Source organism: Ahaetulla prasina, chromosome 6, assembly GCF_028640845.1.
Source record: "Ahaetulla prasina isolate Xishuangbanna chromosome 6, ASM2864084v1, whole genome shotgun sequence".
NCBI lineage: Eukaryota > Metazoa > Chordata > Lepidosauria > Squamata > Colubridae > Ahaetulla > Ahaetulla prasina.
In genome coordinates this window covers 53,399,134-53,419,586 of record NC_080544.1, presented here as the reverse complement: position 1 = coordinate 53,419,586, position 20,453 = coordinate 53,399,134, and the positions used below count along the sequence as shown (strand labels likewise).

At 39.6% G+C, this 20,453-nt stretch overlaps 2 protein-coding genes across 3 annotated transcripts in view; one reads left to right on the top strand and one right to left on the bottom strand.

Annotated features, from left to right (window-relative positions):
• The window catches only part of LOC131201293 (guanylate cyclase 2G-like), a 68,303-nt gene extending 56,415 nt beyond the window's left edge, over window positions 1–11,888 (bottom strand). Inside the window, exon 1 of the mRNA XM_058189111.1 lies at window positions 11,475–11,888. Within this exon, the coding sequence (XP_058045094.1) occupies window positions 11,475–11,888 (414 nt within the window). The remainder of the gene's footprint in view (window positions 1–11,474) is intronic.
• The window catches only part of ACSL5 (acyl-CoA synthetase long chain family member 5), a 58,413-nt gene that overhangs the window by 3,825 nt on the left and 34,135 nt on the right, over window positions 1–20,453 (top strand). Inside the window, exon 2 of one of the 2 annotated variants that reach the window (XM_058188753.1) lies at window positions 18,972–19,162. The exons of the other annotated variant lie outside the window; for it this stretch is intronic. The gene's annotated coding sequence lies outside the window, so the exon portion shown is untranslated. The remainder of the gene's footprint in view (window positions 1–18,971; window positions 19,163–20,453) is intronic. 2 annotated transcript variants of the gene reach the window in all.

Here is a 20,453-nt window from a genome sequence, read left to right as displayed (position 1 = left end):
ACCGGAGGCTCCAACTGGTCCAGAATGCGGCTGCGTGGGTAATAGAAGGAGTGACTCAAAGCTCCCATGTAACACCTCTCCTGCGCAAGCTGCACTGGCTTCCGGTGGTCTTCCGGGTGCAATTCAAGGTGTTGGTTACCATCTTTAAAGCGCTCCATGGCATAGGACCAGGTATTTACAGGACCGACTGCTGCCACCAATAGCCTCCCAGCGACCTGTGCGCTCCCATAGGGAGGGCCTCCTCAGGGTACTGTCAGTCAAACAATGTCGACTGGCCATGCCCAGGGGGAGGGCCTTCTCCGTGGGGGCTCCTGCCCTCTGGAATGAGCTGCCTCCGGGGATACGACAACTCCCTGACCTCCGGACCTTTTGACGCGAGTTAAAGACCTTCTTGTTTTATCGGGCAGGGCTGGCCTAACGTATTTTAAATGTGGGTTTTGTTATGGTTTTATCACTGTTTTTATTCGTTTTGGCCTAATTTGAATTAGATTTTTAAAATGTTTTTAATTTTTTGTAACTTCGTTTTTAGCTGGCTGTAAACCGCACTGAGTCCTTTGGGAGAAGGGCAGTATATAAAATAAATAAATAAATAAATAAAATAAATTCCTTCAATAAGTTTTTGGACAAAATCAATCCTTAGAAGCAGACATCACAGGTGACCTTCTAAGTTCTAATTACTGCACATCCTTAGAAAATCTCCTGTAATATATTAAATGTTACAATTTTTTGTATTATTTTGTAAGACCCTATATTAACCTATAACCAAAAGCAAGGTTACATTTTCCCCCTTTCCTTTTCTGCCTGGAAACTTTAGTCCCTTCTAGTGTTTCTAATTTTTGAAATCATAAAGTGTCCAATATCTGTTATGGCTTAAGATATACAAATTAAAGACTTGAGACTTGGTTCCCACAAAAATCTGTTTATTTTACAGAATTATTTCCAAAATTGTAGAGTAAAAGTTACAATATTCCAAATTTGCCTGGACCTTTATTTATAATTTTCTTAGATCAAAACCTTACTTAGTGTCAGGCACAAAAGACCAGGTCCACACATGAAAGTTCAATTAAACTGATTAATTGTTAATCTCCCTAGAGTTAGATAAGGGTCAATAGCACTCAGGAGGGGATTGGACTTGGTCATCTTGTGGCAATATAGGGATTCTAAGCTTATCCCCCTTTTCACTTCAAACCCCCCCCCCCTGCTTTCACTTACATTAAGGTTTTAGCATTCCGCTTTTTGCCATTTATGTTCCGTTCTTTAAATTCATACCTTTATAGTAAATTTTCTTTTGCACAAAGATGAAAATAAGCTCATCAAATGACTTTTCAAATTTGTTCTGAAGATTTCTAATATCCTTAAGATAGTTAAATAAGTAATTTCTAAAAATGATTAGAAAATGAGGTTAAAGAACAAGGTTGAAAAATCACAACCTTTAAAAGGCTCTAGTACAATTGTGATCATAATGGCTGGTTCCCTCATTTCCCAGTACTCAAACCCCCAGGAAGCCTCTGTCCTGAGGTCTCATTGTGAGGAGCAATTCTCTGGAGCACGTGTGGGTAATTCCCTGTCCTTTCCTTATCTGTAGAGGTTTTGAACACCTGTTACTGGTTCTTCAGAATTTGCCACAGTTCTTATCTCTCCTGTTTTGGAGACACGATTCAATATTTTTTTTCCAATCCAGTGTAGAATATTTTTTCATCTCCTGTTGTGGTTCATTAACAAATGTGGAATGTACACTATAAATGTCCATCCACTGGGTGATAGGTAAACCCAAGGTATTTACCAATTATATATATATAATTGCTTTCTTTAAAAACAAGCTTTAAAATGTTGCAATATTAATATCAGGTAAACAAAGAACAAGTTCTACTCATAGGTGGCTATGAGAACATAATGGTTCATGCAACACATGCATCAGCTGTAATTGCTTAGCCGTACTGTATTAAATAAATAAGAATTAGCTTGCCTAATCAAGTACACAACAAAAAACCAAAGCACATTATAGCTTAGTGCCACATCTGAACCAACATAATGTCTTAGCATTACTATTGCCTGTAATTCATTGTTATACTCAACTAGCTTTCTACAATCATAAATATGAGATAGAATAAAGCAGGAGAAGAAGAAATAGACTGGTAGATATATATGTGGTGCTTGGTTCTATCTCTGAGTCATTACATTGTTTGTGTGTGTGGTATTATTATTGCTATTGTTGTTGTTTTTATTAACACTGCCACAACTAAGGATAAAAAAAACAATAAAAATTAAAATTAGGAAAACAATATAATATAAAAAAGCACAATCTCTCCAAAGAAACAATGAGAGAAAAAGAAAAAAAATCCCTTGTATTATACAGTATATGTCAATTGAATACCCTAACCCAAGACCTGAAGGAAGAGCCACATTTTTTTCACCATGCTTGAAGATGGGCAGATGGGAGCCTAGCACATTTCTGAGGAAGCTGTCCAGAGTGCAAGTACTATACAGCGGGGGCTTGCTTTTTAGGCCTAGATGACATTACATGTTTAGTGGGACCCCAGAACAAGCCAACTCTGTCTGATCTAAGAAAATGGGCAGATGTATAATGGCAGAAGCATGGCTATTGATACTCTTTTTATTTTGTTTATTTTATTTGTTTTTGCTTAAAATATCTATTTTGCCACTGAATTCAATTGGACAGCCTAAATACAAAGGGACTCAAAATGCTTACCACCCCATCTTAAAAGATGTGGAACACATGGGAAAAGCGCTGAGCATCCTGCAACACTTAATTTAGCTATATTATGGTTCTGCACTTGATCTTGATCTAGGCTTATGGAGTGGAATAATCTAAAACCATATTTAATTACAATCATATATAAAATATGAATTTGATATGGTTTCCATTTAAGTATACATGCGAAGGGCTGTGCCCATAATTAATTAGATTCCCATGCAAATTAAAACTGTGATTTTAAAAAAGTCTGATGAGATTGCTTTGATGGTATATATAAATAACAGATGTCAGAAATGTTTAAGTAATGTCTAGTAGTTGACACAATTTTAAGGGCAAAATTAACTGTTTCTTTTAAGGATTGCTGAAAATGAACATATAAATCGCGCACAAAGAATCTGGCTTTGCTTTTTTTCCCTGTCTTTACCCATCATGGTTAATTTAGAAAGCTAATTAGGATTAGCCTTAGTTAACACTTGAAAGAAGGATTCTCTAGAGAGGTATCCAACCTAGGCAACTTTTAAGACTTGTGGATTTCATCTTCCAGAATTCCCAAGCCACCCTGGTATAGAAAATTTATGGCTAAAGAATATGCTAGCAAGACAATAGGAAAAAAAATATAATGGCAAACAACTTTTATAACAGCTGTGTCCATGTAAGTTACTAAGAGATGAGTTTAGTTAAAAAAATTAATTTTATTCTAAACCTTAGATGCACAGAATGTGGCCCTTCCAAATTACAACTCCTAGCAACCTAAGCCAGAGTGGCCAAGAATGAGAGATGCTGGGAGATGTAATGCTACAAATTGCATAATTTATCATCAAACCTTACGCTAGAACTTAACCAAACATTGACTATGCCATGACATTACAATTCAACATAAATTAGGAAGGGGATTCCAATTCTGATTGATTGAAATCTCCTTCCTAATTTATGTTGGATTGTAATGACATGGTATGGTCAATCCCAAAAATATACAGAATAAATGATGTAAACAATGGAAGTAGAATATCAAAATATGAAATCCAGCACAGCAGTGTTGGAAAAAATCCCTGGACACTGTTCAGTTTAGGAGTTGTCTGCTGCTTTGTTTTGCAATCTTGTTTTTGAAATATGGATGTTTATTGTACCTTTGTCTTTGGCCATACTAGCATAGTATATATAATCAGATGAAGTGTATCTCAGCCCATTTTGCATGCTGAATAAGAGGCATTCTATTTGTAGTCTATATGATACGTGGGATGGTATTAGGAGCAGCAAACTTTGAAACACTGAATATTTTATTCATTTAAATATAACAATATATACCTCATTTTGTACAGGTCAAAGCTATTTCATGTTTCAGTGAAGTTTTAGCTTAAATTAAGACTATAATTATAATAATATAATTTAAAAGATAAATATATAGGGTAGTAAAGCTTGTATATATAGTGCCAGAAGAACAGACAATTTCATTTAAAATAATTGGAAAGATTTAAAAAAAGCCCATTCATCTGAAACGTTGTTGTTTATAAATGCAAACAAACAGACCTGAAAAATGATAAGGAGTTAAATATATATACCAGCATCACTAAACAAAGAGTTTTATTTTACCAAATGGTGAATCTAATTTTCATTGTACTGCTGAAAAAAATGTTGGAAGAAATACAAAATCATTGGCTCTTGGAAGCATAATTGAACCTCTTGACCTTCTGTAGGGCAAATAGCAACATGATGAGATCCAGAAGACTGAATTTTTTTAGCCCTTTTTGCTTTGGTTGAGGGTTAGAAAAGGAATACTGATAGATAATTTTCCTGCTAATTTTTTTTCACCATGATCTGACATTTCTGCATGATTAGAAATTGAGTTGCTAGGATTCATCTTTAGTCCTATGTAGCTTATATAGAATTTTGCTATATTCATCCAATATTTTGCTTAGATATATATAAAACTTTGCAGATCTGGTTATCGTAGGTAAAATCAAATTTAGGCCCAAAGTACAGTTTGAGCCTTCACAATCTGAAAGAGCCTGTCAAAATATGCTTTGCTGCTGTGTGTATTCATACTTTCTTTGCAAAGAAAGACATTCTCTGCCCCATTGTGGATTTATTATCCATATTGGTAGCATTCTGTTAACACTTATCTAGACCCGTTCCAGTCCGGCTTTCGACCTGGATACAGTACGGAGACGGCTTTGGTCGCGTTGGTTGATGATCTCTGGAGGGCCAGGGACAAGGGTTAATCCTCTGCCCTGGTCCTATTAGACCTCTCAGTGGCTTTTGATACCATCGACCATGGTATCTTGCTGCGCCGGCTGGGGAGTTTGGGAGTGGGAGGCACCATTTATCGGTGGTTCTCCTCCTATCTCTCTGACTGGTCGCAGACGGTGTTGGCAGGGGGGCAGAGATCGACCCTGAGGCGCCTCATGTGTGGGGTGCTGCAGGGGTCAATTCTCTCGCCTCTCCTGTTCAACATCTATATGAAGCCGCTGGGTGAGATCATGTACACTGATGATACGCAGCTGTACTTTTCCACCCCAGGCCACCCCAACGAAGCTATCGAAGTACTGTCCCGGTGTCTGGAAGCCGTACGGGTTTGGATGGGGAGGAACAGGCTCAAGCTTAATCCCTCCAAGACGGAGTGGCTGTGGATGCCGGCACCCCGGTACAGTCAGCTGCAGCCGCGGCTGGCTGTTGGGGGCGAGTCATTGGCCCTGATGGAAAGGGTGCGCAACTTGGGTGTTCTCCTGGATGGGCAGTTGTCGTTTGAAGATCACCTGATGACCGTCTCCAGGAGAGCTTTTTATCAGGTTCGCCTGATCCGCCAGTTGCGCCCCTTCCTGGACCGGGATGCCCTATGCATGGTCACTCATGCTCTTGTTACCTCTCGCTTGGATTACTGCAATGCTCTCTACATGGGTCTCCCCTTGAAGAGCACTCGGAGGCTCCAGTTAGTCCAGAATGCAGCTGCACGGGTGATAGAGGGAGCAGTTCAGAGCTCCCATGTAACACCCATCCTGCGCAGACTGCACTGGCTGCCTGTTGTCTTCCGGGTGTGCTTCAAGGTATTGGTTACCACCTTTAAAGCGCTCCATGGCTTAGGACCGGGATATTTATGGGACTGCCTACTGCCAACTTGTATCTCCCACCAACCTGTGTGTTCTCACAGAGAGGGACTCCTTAGGGTGCCGTCAGCCAAGCAATGTCGACTGGCGGCCCCCAGGGGAAGAGCCTTCTCTGTGGGGGCTCCTACCCTGTGGAACGAGCTTCCCCCTGGACTCCGACAAATACCTGACCTCCGGACGTTTCGCCGCGAACTTAAGACTTATTTGTTTCGTCTTGCTGGACTGGCTTGAATTTTAATTTTAATTTTTTAACTGATTTTATGGGGTTTTAATTTTTATTAATTTTTAGGGTTACTTGTATTTTAATATTGGGCCAAATTTAATAAGTTTTTTAATGTTTGTTTTTAGTATTGTATGTGTTGCTGTATTTTATTTTGGCTGTAAACCGCCCTGAGTCCTTCGGGAAAAGGCCGGTATACAAATTAAATTATTATTATTATTATTATTATTATTATTATTATTATTATTATTATTATTATTATTATTATTATTATTATTATTATTATTATTATTATTATTATTATTATGCTATATCATGATATTTGCAAGTTTAAAAAAAATCTACACAATGCATGTTTTGATTAGGAGTAGCCTTCTGTGGCCTGTGACATATAAATGTGGTATTTGCACATGGACAAAGTTATAAATCTGTCTTCCCCAGACAGACAGTACCTTCCAAATGTGTTGAATTTTAATTCCCAGAATATCCACCCAGTAAACCGTTAGTTGACATTAGTTGAAATCCAGCTAATGCATGGGATGTTTTGGGGAAAAAAACCCTCAATGTATTAATAAATAATGATCCTTGCTTGTGGATGTTCTTTCAAGTATTTGGCAGGGCTCTTGAAAAATATAGTGCTTGAAAATATTGTATTGTTGTTAGTTGCGAAGTTGTGTCCAACCCATCGCGACCCATGGACAACATTCCTCCAGGCCTTCCTATCCTCTGGAGTCCATTTAAGCTCACGCCGACTGCTTCGGTGACTCCATTCAGCCACCTCATTCTCTGTCGTCCCCTTCTTCTTTTGCCTTCCATCTTTCCCAGCATTAGGCTCTTCTCCAGTGAGTCCTTCCTTCTCATTACGTGCCCAAAGTATTTCAGTTTCATCTTCAGGATCTGGCCTTCTAAAGAGCAGTCTCCTCTAGGACTGACATGTTTGTTCGCCTTGCAGTCCAAGCACTAAAAGTTCTCCAGCACCAAAGTTCAAAGGCCTCAATTCTTTGGCGCTCAGCCTTTCTTATGGTACAACTTTCACAGCCTTACATTGCAACTGGGAAAACCATAGTCTTGACTATACGCACTTTTGTTGGCAGGTGATGTCTCTGCTTTTTAGTACACTGTATAGATTTGCCATAGCTTTCCTCCCCAGGCGCAAGCATCTTTTAATTTCTTGGCTGCAGTCCCCATCTGCCGTGATCTTGGAGCCCAGGAAAATAAAATCTATCAATACCTCCATTTCTTCCCCATCTATCTGCCAGGAATTGAGAGGGCCGGATGTCATGATCTTAGTTTTCTTAATGTTGAGTTTCAAGCCAACTTTTGCACTCTCCTCCTTCACCCACTTCAAGAGGCTTTTTAGTTCCTCTTCGCTTTCTGCCATTAGAGTGGTATCATTTGCATATCTGAGGTTGTTGATATTTCTCCCTGCAATCTTAATTCCAACTTTTGATTCATCCAGCCCCACCTTTCTCATGATGTGCTCTGCATATAGGTTAATTAGGCAGGGAGATAGTATACAGGCTTGCCGGACTCCTTTCCCAATTTTGAACCAATCAGTGGTTCCATGTCCAGTTCTCACTGTTGCTTCTTGACCCACATACAGGTTTCTCAAGAGACAAATAAGATGGTCTGGTACATTGCATTCATCTCTTTAAGAACTTGCCACAATTTGTTGTGATCCACACAATCAAAGGCTTTAGCATAGTCAATGAAGAAGAAGTAGATGTTTTTCTGGAACTCCCTAGCTTTCTCCATGATCCAGCGTATGTTGGCAATTTGATCTCTAGTTTCTCTGCCCCTTCGAAATCCTGCCTGTACTTCTGGTAGTTCTCGATCCACATACTGCTGGAGCCTAGCTTGCAGGATTTTAAGCATAACCTTACTAGCATGTGAAATGAGTGCAATGGTGCGATATTTTAAACATTCTTTGGCATTGCCTTCTTTGGAATTGGAATGTAAACTGACCTTTTCCAATCCTGTGGCCACTGCTGAGTTTTCCAAATTTGTTGACAGATTGAGTATAGCTCTTTTACTGCGTTGTCTTCTAAGATTTTGAATAGCTCAGCTGGAATACTGTCTCCTCCACTAGCTTTGTTGTTGCTCAGATTTCCTAAGGTTCATTTGACTTCACATTCTAGGATGTCTGGCTCAAGGTTAGTGAGCACCCCATCGTGGTTATCAGGGATGTTAAGCTCATTCTTGTATAGTTCTTCTGTGCAATTTTGCCACTTCTTCTTAATCTTCTGCCTCTGTTATGTCCCTGCCATTTTGGTCCTTTATCATGCCCATCTTTGCATGAAACATTTCCTTCATATCTCCAATTTTTTGAAGAGATCTCTGGTCCTCCCTATTCTATTGTTTTCTTCTATTTCTTTGCACTGTTTATTTAAGAATGTATTCTTATCTCTTCTAGCTATTCTCTGGAATTCTGCATTCAACTGGGTGTATCTTTCTCCCTTGCCTTTCGTTTCTCTTCTTTCCTCAGCTATTTGCAAAGCTTCCTCAGACAGCCATTTTGCTTTCTTGCCTTTCTCTTTTTTTGGGATGGTTTTAGTTGCTACCTCTTGTACAATGTTGCGATCCATAGTTCTTCAGGCATTCTATCTATCAGATCTAATTCCTTATTGTATATTGTATAGTGCTCCAAATACATGATAGGAATCATCGTCTTACAGAAATCCATGATTGCATAACCTTGTGTTTTCACAACACAATAATAGAAGAGGTAGCACATTAAACTTATAGATTTATGTTGCACTTAATTCCCTCTGAACTCAATTAGGAGTTAAGACATGCCACATTTGCTTTATTATTTCAAAGCAGCCTAAGTCTAACTTACACAACCTTCACTTTGCCTGAAATAAGATTTTTTTACTCTTGAATAAACTGAAGTAAAACGTAAGGAAGTTGGCTCTATTTTATTTGTCTCAGTTTTAAGAGGAAGAAAGAAATTTAAAAAAGTGGATAGAATGAGAACTAGAAAGTACAATATAGTGTCCATATAATTTACCAGTTTTTCACAGCAAAAGATTTTTAATATTTCAAAATATTTCAAAATCTCTCCATTTTGTCTCCTCTTTTCCTTTCTCTGTTACAGAGAAACACTGTAACACTAGTTCTTGCAGTCAGTTTAGGAAAGCATTATCCCAGAACCACACCCATTGATTTCCAAATACAGTACATCTTACATCAGACTTATTGAATGGCTGTTCTAACAAATCTTCACATTGATGCTGCTTGTAGTTTCATTTGATTCTTAAATTCAACTGTTAATGGTAAAGTTAAGCAATAAGTTTCCAGTTAGATAGCTATATGAAATACAAAATCTGTGGATTAGATTGGAAACTTGAAAAGGCATTCTGGAAAAAGTGATAAACTATGTCAATAGTGTAGCTAAAATAACAACATTTATATATGCACAGTCATTAGGAATCAAGATTAATTCAAAGGTGATTTTACTTTTGACTAATAGATGGAGGATTTACATGGATAGTAGAGTGAATTTTTATTTCAGTATAGATTTCTTATGATGAACCTGAGATTAGACACAAATAAGTCCAATTACTTGCCAAATATATATTTCTTAACATTTACAGTTGCCCTGCAAAGCCACGGCTTTGCAATTATACAATCTCCAAATATATGGTCAATGGCAAAGGATTATAGGAACTGTCCACTGAGCCAGAGTTTTTCTGACCTGAATTTAAAGTTTTACAATTTTATTTATTTATTTTATTTATTTATTTAATCAAATTTTTATACCGCCCTATCTCCCGAAGGACTTCGGGCGGTTTACAGCCCGATAAAAATACAAATATAATACAAAATAAAAACTAATTTAAAAACTTATTTAAATAGGCCAAAATTTAAAATTACAATTAAAATGATAAAACCCCATTAAAATTAAATTTAAAATTAAATTCTAGTCCAGTCCTGCACAAATAAATAGATGTGTTTTAAGCTCGCGGCGGACTTTCAAATCTTACATGCATGTAAGATTGTATGCATGTGAGATTTGAAAGTTTGATTAGTGCATTTCTGTAACTAATTCTTACTAATTCTTAGTGCACTTCTGTAACTAATTCTAATTGTAACATCAAAGTTACAATATAATTGGTATAATTTATAATATTAAGAGTCAAGTGTTTTAAAGGTGCTCTTAGTTTTAACATGCCCATTAAATGGTCATAGACTGTTCAATGGTATATAGTGATTTAGTGTATAATGGGTCTATGGATAGTTCTGAAATATAATAACGTGTTTAGAATACAAGATGGTGAGGAAGAGATAAATGTAAGTCGCTAAAAATGTGACACTTTTTAGAAAAACAGCACATCCCTCAATTTGGATACTTTGCTGCTGAAAATTTGGAAATCAGTAGTATTTTAAACTTTATATTTAATGTTCTAAACATCTTGCTGAAAATAACTGCTAAGTAAAGTAAACTTGATTTTCAACAGATTGACTAGACTGAAGGACTGGAGGTTTTTTTTACTAAAAATTTCTAGGGAGAAGTGTGCATCAAACTTGACCAATCCGTAGTACAATTTGATCTTTCTTCAGACAATGTATGCCTATAGGAGATAAAACAAATCACTATACAGAACTTGGAATCTTTGTAATTTATTTCAAAGTATTTGAAAATCTGCTCGGGTTATATTTCTACATAAATAAATATGATTGACAGAGGGAATGGAGAGAGAAATGGAGCAAGCAAATGGCAAATCTACTGTCTACTGTAGGAGAAGGAAATGTTCCTTAATCATGATGATTGGAATAAATCTTTTATCAAAAATAAAAGAGAAGCTTTTAAAGAGGAGGACATTGTTTTGTGTTTTGGAAAGATCTGCAGTATTTCCAGTATTCAACAAACAATAAAAGGATAGAATAAATAATATTTTCAGACTCCCACATCTGTAAAGACTGCCCTTGAATAAAACACCTCAAACAAATGCACATATTTACTGGTAGTGTCTTACATTTGGAAGACTTCAAGCTCTAAGTAACAAATATCTTTACAAATATCCAATTCTGACCAAAAGATAACATTAAAATACTCCAAAACATTCCTTATTTTCAACTGAAATTGAAACCCACAAAAAAGTCTACAATACCTGAAAATGCCATCCCATGCTCATCATTTTTAAATAAAATGGCACACCTATACACAATGGTATACAATTAAAGTTTGATGAAAAAATTCTAAGTGATGAATGAGCCTATAGATAGCTCAAAGAAAATTTAAACAGGTAGTAGAATGGAATGGAATATACCAAAATGGACATATTAGAAATATGAACAGGAAGTTCCATAACATTTTGGTTACAATATAGATTTCTAGAAATATTAAAATGAAACCTAGGATAACAGGTTGCTATGAAATAAAAATCAAGTAAAAGCCAGCATAATCACTGAATAGGATGAATACATACTATACCTCGGCAGCCTCTGAGCAAACTGGCCCAAACAAGGCAGAAATATTTTCTTTTTGAACTTGGTTGATGAAAGCTTGGAGGGACTTCTTAGCATCACAACTGCAGTCACCATATACATACTCCAGTTTGTAGTAATATAGATAAGATGGAACTGCATTGACTTTATTGATGGCAGTCTCAAAAGCTGAGGTTAACCTTTGTGCACTCAAAGGATGAGAGATATTGCAAGGAGCCTGAAAAGCTACTATGAGCTTGGACCTTTCAGTACCAAGGGTTGTATTACAAGTACTCAAATATATAGTCAAAAGAACGAAAATGACTGAACCATAATAAATGGAAAATGAATACTGTGAGTATTTGCTAAGGTACTGCTGCATCATGGCAAGAACTATTAAGACTCTTTTGCAGACCTCCATTGCTCTTTCTTTTATGTTGTTTATATTTATGCTTTAAATTATGATATCAACACCTTTGTCATGCATCAAATGGTGCTAATTAACTGGATCTTTGATCACCATGGTAGCTAGTTTCCTTGCAATAGCACCCTTGTGTTTGGAGGAATAATTTACTGGAAAGTCCTGAATTCGTTGATAAATAATTTTTATCACTGCTGCTTTTCTTTTGTCTGAATTAGGTTGTGTTGAATTCATTTAGGTCTGCTTACTTAAGCATAATTAATTATGACTTAGTATGATAGAAAAAAACAAGTCATTTTAAGTGACTAATGTACAATTTCATTTCACTTTTATGTCGTTATTATTTCATAAATATTAGGAAAACATGTTTTTGAAATCTCAGGTATAACATGAACAAAAGGTTTTCAGATACATGAATGATCCTCATACTGTCTCTAATAAATTTCTGATAGTAATACACCATTCAGCTATCTGCCTTGAAATCAAATTGAGATCAAACTCTCTCTCTGTGTGTGTGTGTGTGTGTGTGTGTGTGAGAGAGAGAGAGAGAGAGAGAGAGAGAGAGACGGGGGAGGGAGAGAGTCTTAGAAAGGTTTGTCTTTCTTCTTGAATGAACTCTAATTTGAAATTTAATTTGTGATCAATATTACTGCTTACAACATCGTATTTTTTTCTCTTTGATCTTTTCCTGGGTATTTTTCATCTTAAACAAACTGAAAGAATGGGAAGTATAACATGACTATAGTAAGGTTAGCAAATTAAAATTGTTTGCTTTCCTTGATCACATACAATTTCTTAGGTGTGACATTTTCTTTATAGCAGAAATAGGCAAATATTTTTGACTGATCTGAAAAACTGAAATTTTAGAGAAATAGAAATAGTTAAAAAAAACTACTTAGAAGTAGCTCCATGTGACATTCTTGGTTCCTTGGGTCTGAGATTGAATTTAAGAACCTAGTGAGGTTTATAAATCAGAAGGGGGAAAAAAAAGCTAAACGGCCAGAAACTAAAAGCTAGGAAGACCTCACTTTGAAGAGATTTTACATTTGTTTGTTTGTTTATTACATTTGTATAGCCATACATCTCACAGAAAGAAAGTCTGGGTTGCCTACATCAAACTAATAAAACAGACTGTTAAAACACATACATCAATATAAAAGATAAGTATTCTAAAAACCAAATTTACAAACCTAGATAAAGAGAGAAAATCCAATGTCTCTGTTCCCTGGGAGCCCCAGGCCTTGTGATATAACCAGATATTGAGAGACTTCCAGAATACCAGCAGGAATGGAACTAATTTAATTTGGGGAGTGGGGAGGAGAATGTTCTATAAGGCAGGTGTTCTGGCAGAGAAGATCTGTAGCCTGAGACCCACTAAATGTATGTTCTTAGCTGAAGTGCCTAGTCTCCTTTGCCAAATCTAATGGAGCAGGCCAATGTAACTGGGAAGAGATATACCCTCAGATAGCCTGATCTTGCGCCTTGAAGGGCTTCAGAGATTAAAACCAGCGCTTAAATTGGATCTGGAAGCAAACTGGCAACTAACGCAGATCATGAAGGACACATAATTGCTCAATGCTTCTGAATATCTCTAGGGCAGTCCCACATAGAGCATATCACAGTAGCCCAATCTGAAGGTGACTAGGGCAGGAATGACTGTGATCACTGTTACGTTCGGGCAATAACGAGGCAGGGGACCAGGATAGTGACAACAGCTCTTTACTATATGGTGAACCCAGCGACCGGGCTGGGGAAAAACCTCTCCTTATATACAGTTTAGCCGGCGGCTATAACCAATCAGCAACGTGCTTGTTTCCCGCCAAAACATTTAAAGATACATTACACTCCTTCCCTCCCAGAAAACACTTTACCAATTATTTACATGATATTTACATATTATTTTTCAACGTAATCACGCAAATAGACTGGGCGTCTCCTGACTCTTTCGGACCTGCGCAGTTCATTCCCTGGGAGTGGGTCGAGCTGACCGGAGGGGCTGTTTGCTCCTCTCAGCTCCTCCTCTAGGCCATCCGGCCCTGGATTATTTGCAGAGTCATCCCTGCTGTTTTCTAATGGAACCTGTTGGCGTCGCTGGACCTCCGGGAACTCAGATAAGTCTTGCGATTTTCCCGGGTTTGAGTCAGCTGTGGATTCAAACATTGTATAGTCAGGGCCTGTTTCGTCTAATTCGGATTGTTCGGCTATGCGTTTTCTTATTTGGTCTATGTGGCGCCTCCATACCCGGCCGTCTGTTATCTCTACCAAGTATGATTTTGGACCTGTTATGTTTAGGATTTTTCCTGCTACCCATGACGGGCCTTCACCATAGTTGTGTGCCCACACTCGGTCGCCTATGTCCATTCCTCTTGTTTTTTCGAGTCCCCCCTTGTAACCCTCCGGTGTATAGTTTGGATTTAAACGGTCTAGTGGGCACCTGAGCTTTCGGCCCATTAATAATTCTGCTGGGCTTCTGCCAGTTGTGACACAGGGGGTTCTATGTTGGACGGCCAGGAAAACATCGATTTTTGTTTGCCAGTCGCCTGGCTTGAGTCTGGACAATGCCTCTTTTGCGCTCCGGACGAAACGCTCTGCAAGGCCATTCGTCGCAGGGTGGAAAGGCGCCGAGAGGGCATGCCGGATGCCCTCTTCTGCCAAGTACTCCTCAAACTGGGTTGCCGTGAATTGCGGGCCGTTATCGGATACTAACGTGTCGGGCAACCCATGGGTTACAAATAGGTGCCGTAGGACTGAGATCACGGCCTCGGCTGTCATGGATCTCATGAGAATGATTTCCAGCCATTTGGAGTAGGCATCGACTACTACCAGGAAGGTTTGGCCGTGGAAGGGGCCGGCAAAATCAATGTGGATTCTAGACCAGGGCCCTTGGGGTCTTTCCCATTCCCGAACCGGGGCCGTTGGGGTAGCGGTCTGGACTCCTGGCAGGCCTGGCATTTCTCTACCCTTTCAGCAATTTCCGAGTCCATTAAGGGCCACCACACATAGCTTCTCGCTAGACCCTTCATCCTTACGATCCCTGGGTGACCCTCGTGGAGGAGATCCAACACCCTTTTCCTCAATTTCTCTGGGATCACCACTCGATCCCCCCATAGCAGGCACCCCCCTTGAGCCGAAAGTTCCCCACGTTTCTTTACAAACTCTTTAAAACGCTCGCCCGGCGCAGCGGGCCACCCTCTTTGTACCCAACCAAGTACAGTTCTCAAAATAATGTCCCGGTATGACGCCCGAGCCACCTCCTTAGATGTGACTGGGCCAGAGTCCAGAGAGTCAATTAACAGTATGGGCGTCCCCGGAGTGGGGTCCTCGATCGCCCCTGGTAGTGGGCATCTGCTTAATGCGTCCGCATGCCCCAACTCTTTTCCTGGCCGATGCCGCAGTTTATAGGAGTAGGCGGCTAAAAAGATAGTCCATCGGGTCAAACGGGGCGAAAGTGCCACAGGCGTTGGGCGGTCGCCAGCCAGTAACCCTAACAGTGGTCTATGGTCTGTAACAATTTCAAAATCTCTACCAAAGACGTATTCGTGAAACTTTTTTACTCCTGAAACTATAGCTAGGGCTTCCTTATCCAACTGACTATAGTTCCTCTCTGTTGAGGACATCGTTCTGGAGTAGAAGGCTATTGGGGCTTCTGTGCCATTTGGAAGCCTGTGGCTGAGCACAGCACCCACCCCGTAAGGGGAAGCATCGCAAACTAATACCAATGGCATTGTGCTATGATACTGGATCAGTAAGCTATCGCTCGAGAGTAGGTTTTTTACTGCTTCGAAAGCCCTCGCTTTCGTCTTTCCCCAAGACCAAACAGTGTTCTTTCCCAGTAACTTATGTAGCGGCTCGGCAACGGTTGCCTTATTTTTCAAAAAGACCGCGTAAAAGTTCACTAGACCCAGGAATGCCTGTAGCTCTGTTTTGTTTTTGGGCGCTGGAGCCTTTCTTATTGCCTTGACCTTGCTCTCAGTGGGGTGGATTCCTTCCTTGTCTATTCTGTAGCCCAAGAATTCTACGGATTCTACCCCTATTTGGCATTTGTTCACTTTAACCTTTAGACCGGCTGACCGGAAAATGCCCAAAACTTTTCTCAAACGCTCCCCCAATTCTTCTAAATTTTCGGCTGATACCAATACATCATCAAAATAGGGGACTACCCCCGGGAGCCCTTGCAGAAGTCGCTCCATTAAATTTTGAAATAGACCAGGTGCCACACTCACCCCAAACTGTAACCGGGTACACTTGAAAGCACCTCTGTGAGTCACAATTGTCTGGGCTTCGGCTGTGTTGGCGTCTACAGGCAGTTGTTGATAGGCTTGGGCCAAATCTAAATTGGCAACAACGTGCCCTTGCCCCAGCGAGTGCAGCAAGTGTTGCACCACGGGACCGGTAAGCGCTTTTTTGCAAGGCTTTGTTTAACGTTGCCTTGTAGTCAGCGCAGATTCTAACTGTCCCATCTGGTTTCACTGGGGTGACGATTGGCGTCTCCCACTTTGCATGATCGACTGGCACCAGTATCCCCTGACTGATGAGCTTGTCTATCTCCCTGTCAATCTTGGGTTTAAGGGCAAAAGGGACCCTCCTTGCTTTTAACCGTATGGGGGCTACCTGGGGGTCTAAATTGAAGGAAATAGGGGTCCCCTTGTACTTGCCCAGGCAGTCCTTGAAAACATCTTCGAATTCGTCCATGAGTGTGTCCTTTAGGTTAAAGTCATTTCTGTAGATGCCAGTCACTCCCATGCCCAACGCACGGAACCAGTCTAGTCCCAACAAACTTGGCAGGGTCCCTTCGACTATCGTGATGGGCAGGGTCTTCTTGTGTGGTCCGTACTCGACGCGGACGGAGGTGGTCCCTCGAACAGGGATGCGATTCCCTTGGTAGTCTTGAACTTTAAGCCGCTGTGTTTGCAGTTTGCGTTTGGCGATTTTCGGCAAAGCCTTCGCAAAAATGTCCCAGGACATGATTGTGATCACTGACCCTGTGTCCACTTCTAGTCGGCACGGCACTCCTTCGATTTTCGGTTTTGTGAAGATTTTCTTCTCTACGCGGGTTGCTGCACGGCCTACTATCACGGTCGTTCGATTTGAATTCGCGCCCTTTTTGTTTTGACCAATCACGGGTCGCCTAGCCGATCCCACGCTCTGATTGGTTGGTTTGAATTTTCGGCGGGAAGGTTGGGGTGCTCGACAGACTTGAGCCAGGTGCCCCTTCTTCTCGCACCGCCGACATGTAGCGTCCTTGAACTTGCATTGTTGACGCTGGTATTGCCCTCCGCAACTTCCGCATTCATCCCGGTCTTCTTTGCCCCTTCTCCCGGTGTGTCAAACTCCTTCCTCATCCTCGCCGTCTGATTCGGTCTGGATTTCTTCGTTGTGGACCGGGGTTGATTTCGCGCTCGCCGTTGGCGTGAGCGGCTTTTGCAGGGTCTCCGCCGCTTGGGTGGACATCTCATGAGCTCTGGCTTCGTCCAGAGCGTTTGCCAGCGTTAGATTGCTTTTTGATAGCAGCCGCCTCCGCAAACGAATGTCTCTGACCCCACGGATGAGTTGCTCTAACAGTTCCTCATCCAAGTCTCGGTACCCACAATCCTTGGAGGCTTTCCTCAGGGCGGCCATGTAATCGCTGATGGATTCGCCCTCTTGCTGTCTGCGCTCTCCAAATTCAAAACGCCGTACATATTTGGACGGTGTTGGCGCAAAATGGTTCTTCAATAGATTTTGCAGAGTTTGCCATGATACCGATTGTACCGGCGTTGGCTCTGCCAGGGCTTCCGCGATGTCGATGACCTCGGGACCGCAGTGGCTCAGGAAATATGCCCTTTTGCGGTTGTCTGGAACTCCTTGCAGTTCGTTTGCCTCGAGGAAGCTCTCGAAACGGGTCATGTACGTTCCCCATTTCTCCCTGGATGGGTCAAACGGCGCGGGCGGAGTGTAGCTGGCCATCGCTGCGTTTTCTCCCTGAGTTTGCTGGGTTCGGTTCTTTCGTGCGTTCAGCTCGTTCCTGGTGCTCTTAGCCTCGAGATCCCACCTTCGTCGCCAGTGTTACGTTCGGGCAATAACGAGGCAGGGGACCAGGATAGTGACAACAGCTCTTTACTATATGGTGAACCCAGCGACCGGGCTGGGGAAAAACCTCTCCTTATATACAGTTTAGCCGGCGGCTATAACCAATCAGCAACGTGCTTGTTTCCCGCCAAAACATTTAAAGATACATTACAATCACAGCATGCTGATCCAGGAACAGATCCTACTGGCACACAAAACAAAGCTGTGCAAAGGCTTCCTAGCCACAACTGCTATCTGTTCATCTCTTTAGATTGCATACTGCAGTGCAACCCTATCCAGCACTAAAGTTGGCATAGTGCTAGTACCCAGAGCAAAGCACTCTTGCCAGGGTACAACTGAAGCTTGTTGTTTCCTATCACAGCCTCCAGGCACAGGTATAAGCTATACACTTAATTCATCAGAAGTAGAAATATAACATGTATCATAAGCATATTGATAGCTTTGCTTATTGGTGGCTTTGCTTATTTATCTATTCATGTATCATGTTCCAAGCTAGAGGAAGGTTTAAGTCCCCCTTTCAGTTAAGATTTCATTAATTGTTTGCAAAATATTTGAATGGTCTTTAGAAAACTTAATGAAAAACAGAAACATTGAAACCACCCCAGATAGATAGCCAATAGGATTCTACATGCAAAGATCGCTGTAATATTTTTCCCTGAAACTTTAAGATTTCCCTGAATTTTAGATTTTGTACATATTGCAGCAAGGGATATTCAATTGCTCTATGTCTTGCAGCTACCCTACTTCCATCTCTGACCCCAATTTCTGATGAAAAATATACAAAACGTGCCCTGAAAAATGTGTATAATTTCTGTTATTTTGTGGACATATTGCTGAATAAAAGGGGAAAAAATCTTTCGCGTCAAATGAAAAGTGAATTAAAATATGTCATGTGCTGTATTTTCAAGCCCTTTGTTAGTTTTGCAACTATAAGTTCTATGAATTTATTGCGTAAACTTTGCCTGTTTGCCAACTGACACTTCATAGTAACTCATATTTCTCTCACTTTGATAGGCTAGATCCTACCTTTGAACTTAACATGCTGCTTCAGAACAGCTATCGTTTGCATTAAAGCAGATGGAACAATGATAACAAGGAGAGATCAGATATAAAAATCATTTATGAAATTATTAGACTTTAAACTTTGGTGCTGTGCTAAATAGGATAAACTCAAATTTCCTCTTGATTCCGCAAGTGAAAAAGAGGTAAGCCAAGCAATTAAATTTCTTCTGTTTGTAGAAATTATTAAATTAAATTATTGAAACAGTTATTTTTACATAAAGGTTTTACATACATACATACATATATATATATATACATATACATATACATATACATGTATATGTGTATGTATATATATATATATATATATATATATATATATATAAAATAGTGTACATATGTGTGTATACTCTACTCTACTCTACTCCACTCTACTATAGTATAATATACTATACTATCATAGTACATTATAGTATATTATTGTATCATATTGTATATTTAAAAAAACCAAAGTATAACATACAGTGTTTGTTTTGTGCCTTTGAGTTAGTTTTGACTCCTGGTGTCTCCTGGGACTAATCTCTGCAGTTTTCTTGGCAAGTTTTTTTCAGAAATAGTTTGCCTTGTACATGGTTTATTACTGATCTTGATTTAAATTTATTTTTCTTTATGAATTTAAAAATAATTCAAGGGAATCTTTGATGAGCGAATTTGTTTATTACATACCATTGGTTGTAAATAGTTATAGTTAGCATTAAAAGTACCAACATATTAAAAGGATTTACACATAAAGGTCCAAGAAGAGTCTTAAACTATTCTAATTCTACAGTGGATTTTAACATGAGCATTACAGCCACAGCTCTGCAACTTATTGCTCATCAATTGCAAGTGAACATGTATATATTTATTTTATTTATTTATTTTGTCACACAGTATATATAAGTGTAAGCATGAAATAACTATACAATATATAAGCATATATCTAAGTATGAGTATGTAATAACTATATTAATTGGATATAACAAAAGGAAACAATAGGAAACAATAGGAGAGGAATGGTAGGCACTCTTGTGCTCCTATGCACGCCCCTTACAGACCTCTTAGGAATGGGATGAGGTCAATAGTATTTTATTTTATTATTTAGATTTTTTATTATTTAGATTTTAGTAGACAGTTTTTGGTTGAAGCTTTGGGGATTTTGGGAAGAGACCACAGAGTCAGGTAGTGTATTCCAAGCATTAACAACTCTGTTACTGAAGTCATATTTTTTGCAATCAAGATTGGAGCGGTTAACATTAAGCTTAAATCTATTGTGTGCTCTTGTATTGTTGCAATTGAAGCTGAAGTAGTCTCCGACAGGAAGGACATTGTAATAGATGATTCTATGAGTTAAACTCAGGTCATGTCGAAGACGGCATAGTTCTAAATTTTCTAAACCCAGGATTTCAAGTCTGGTGGCATAAGGTATTTTGTTGTATTCAGAGGAGTGGAGAA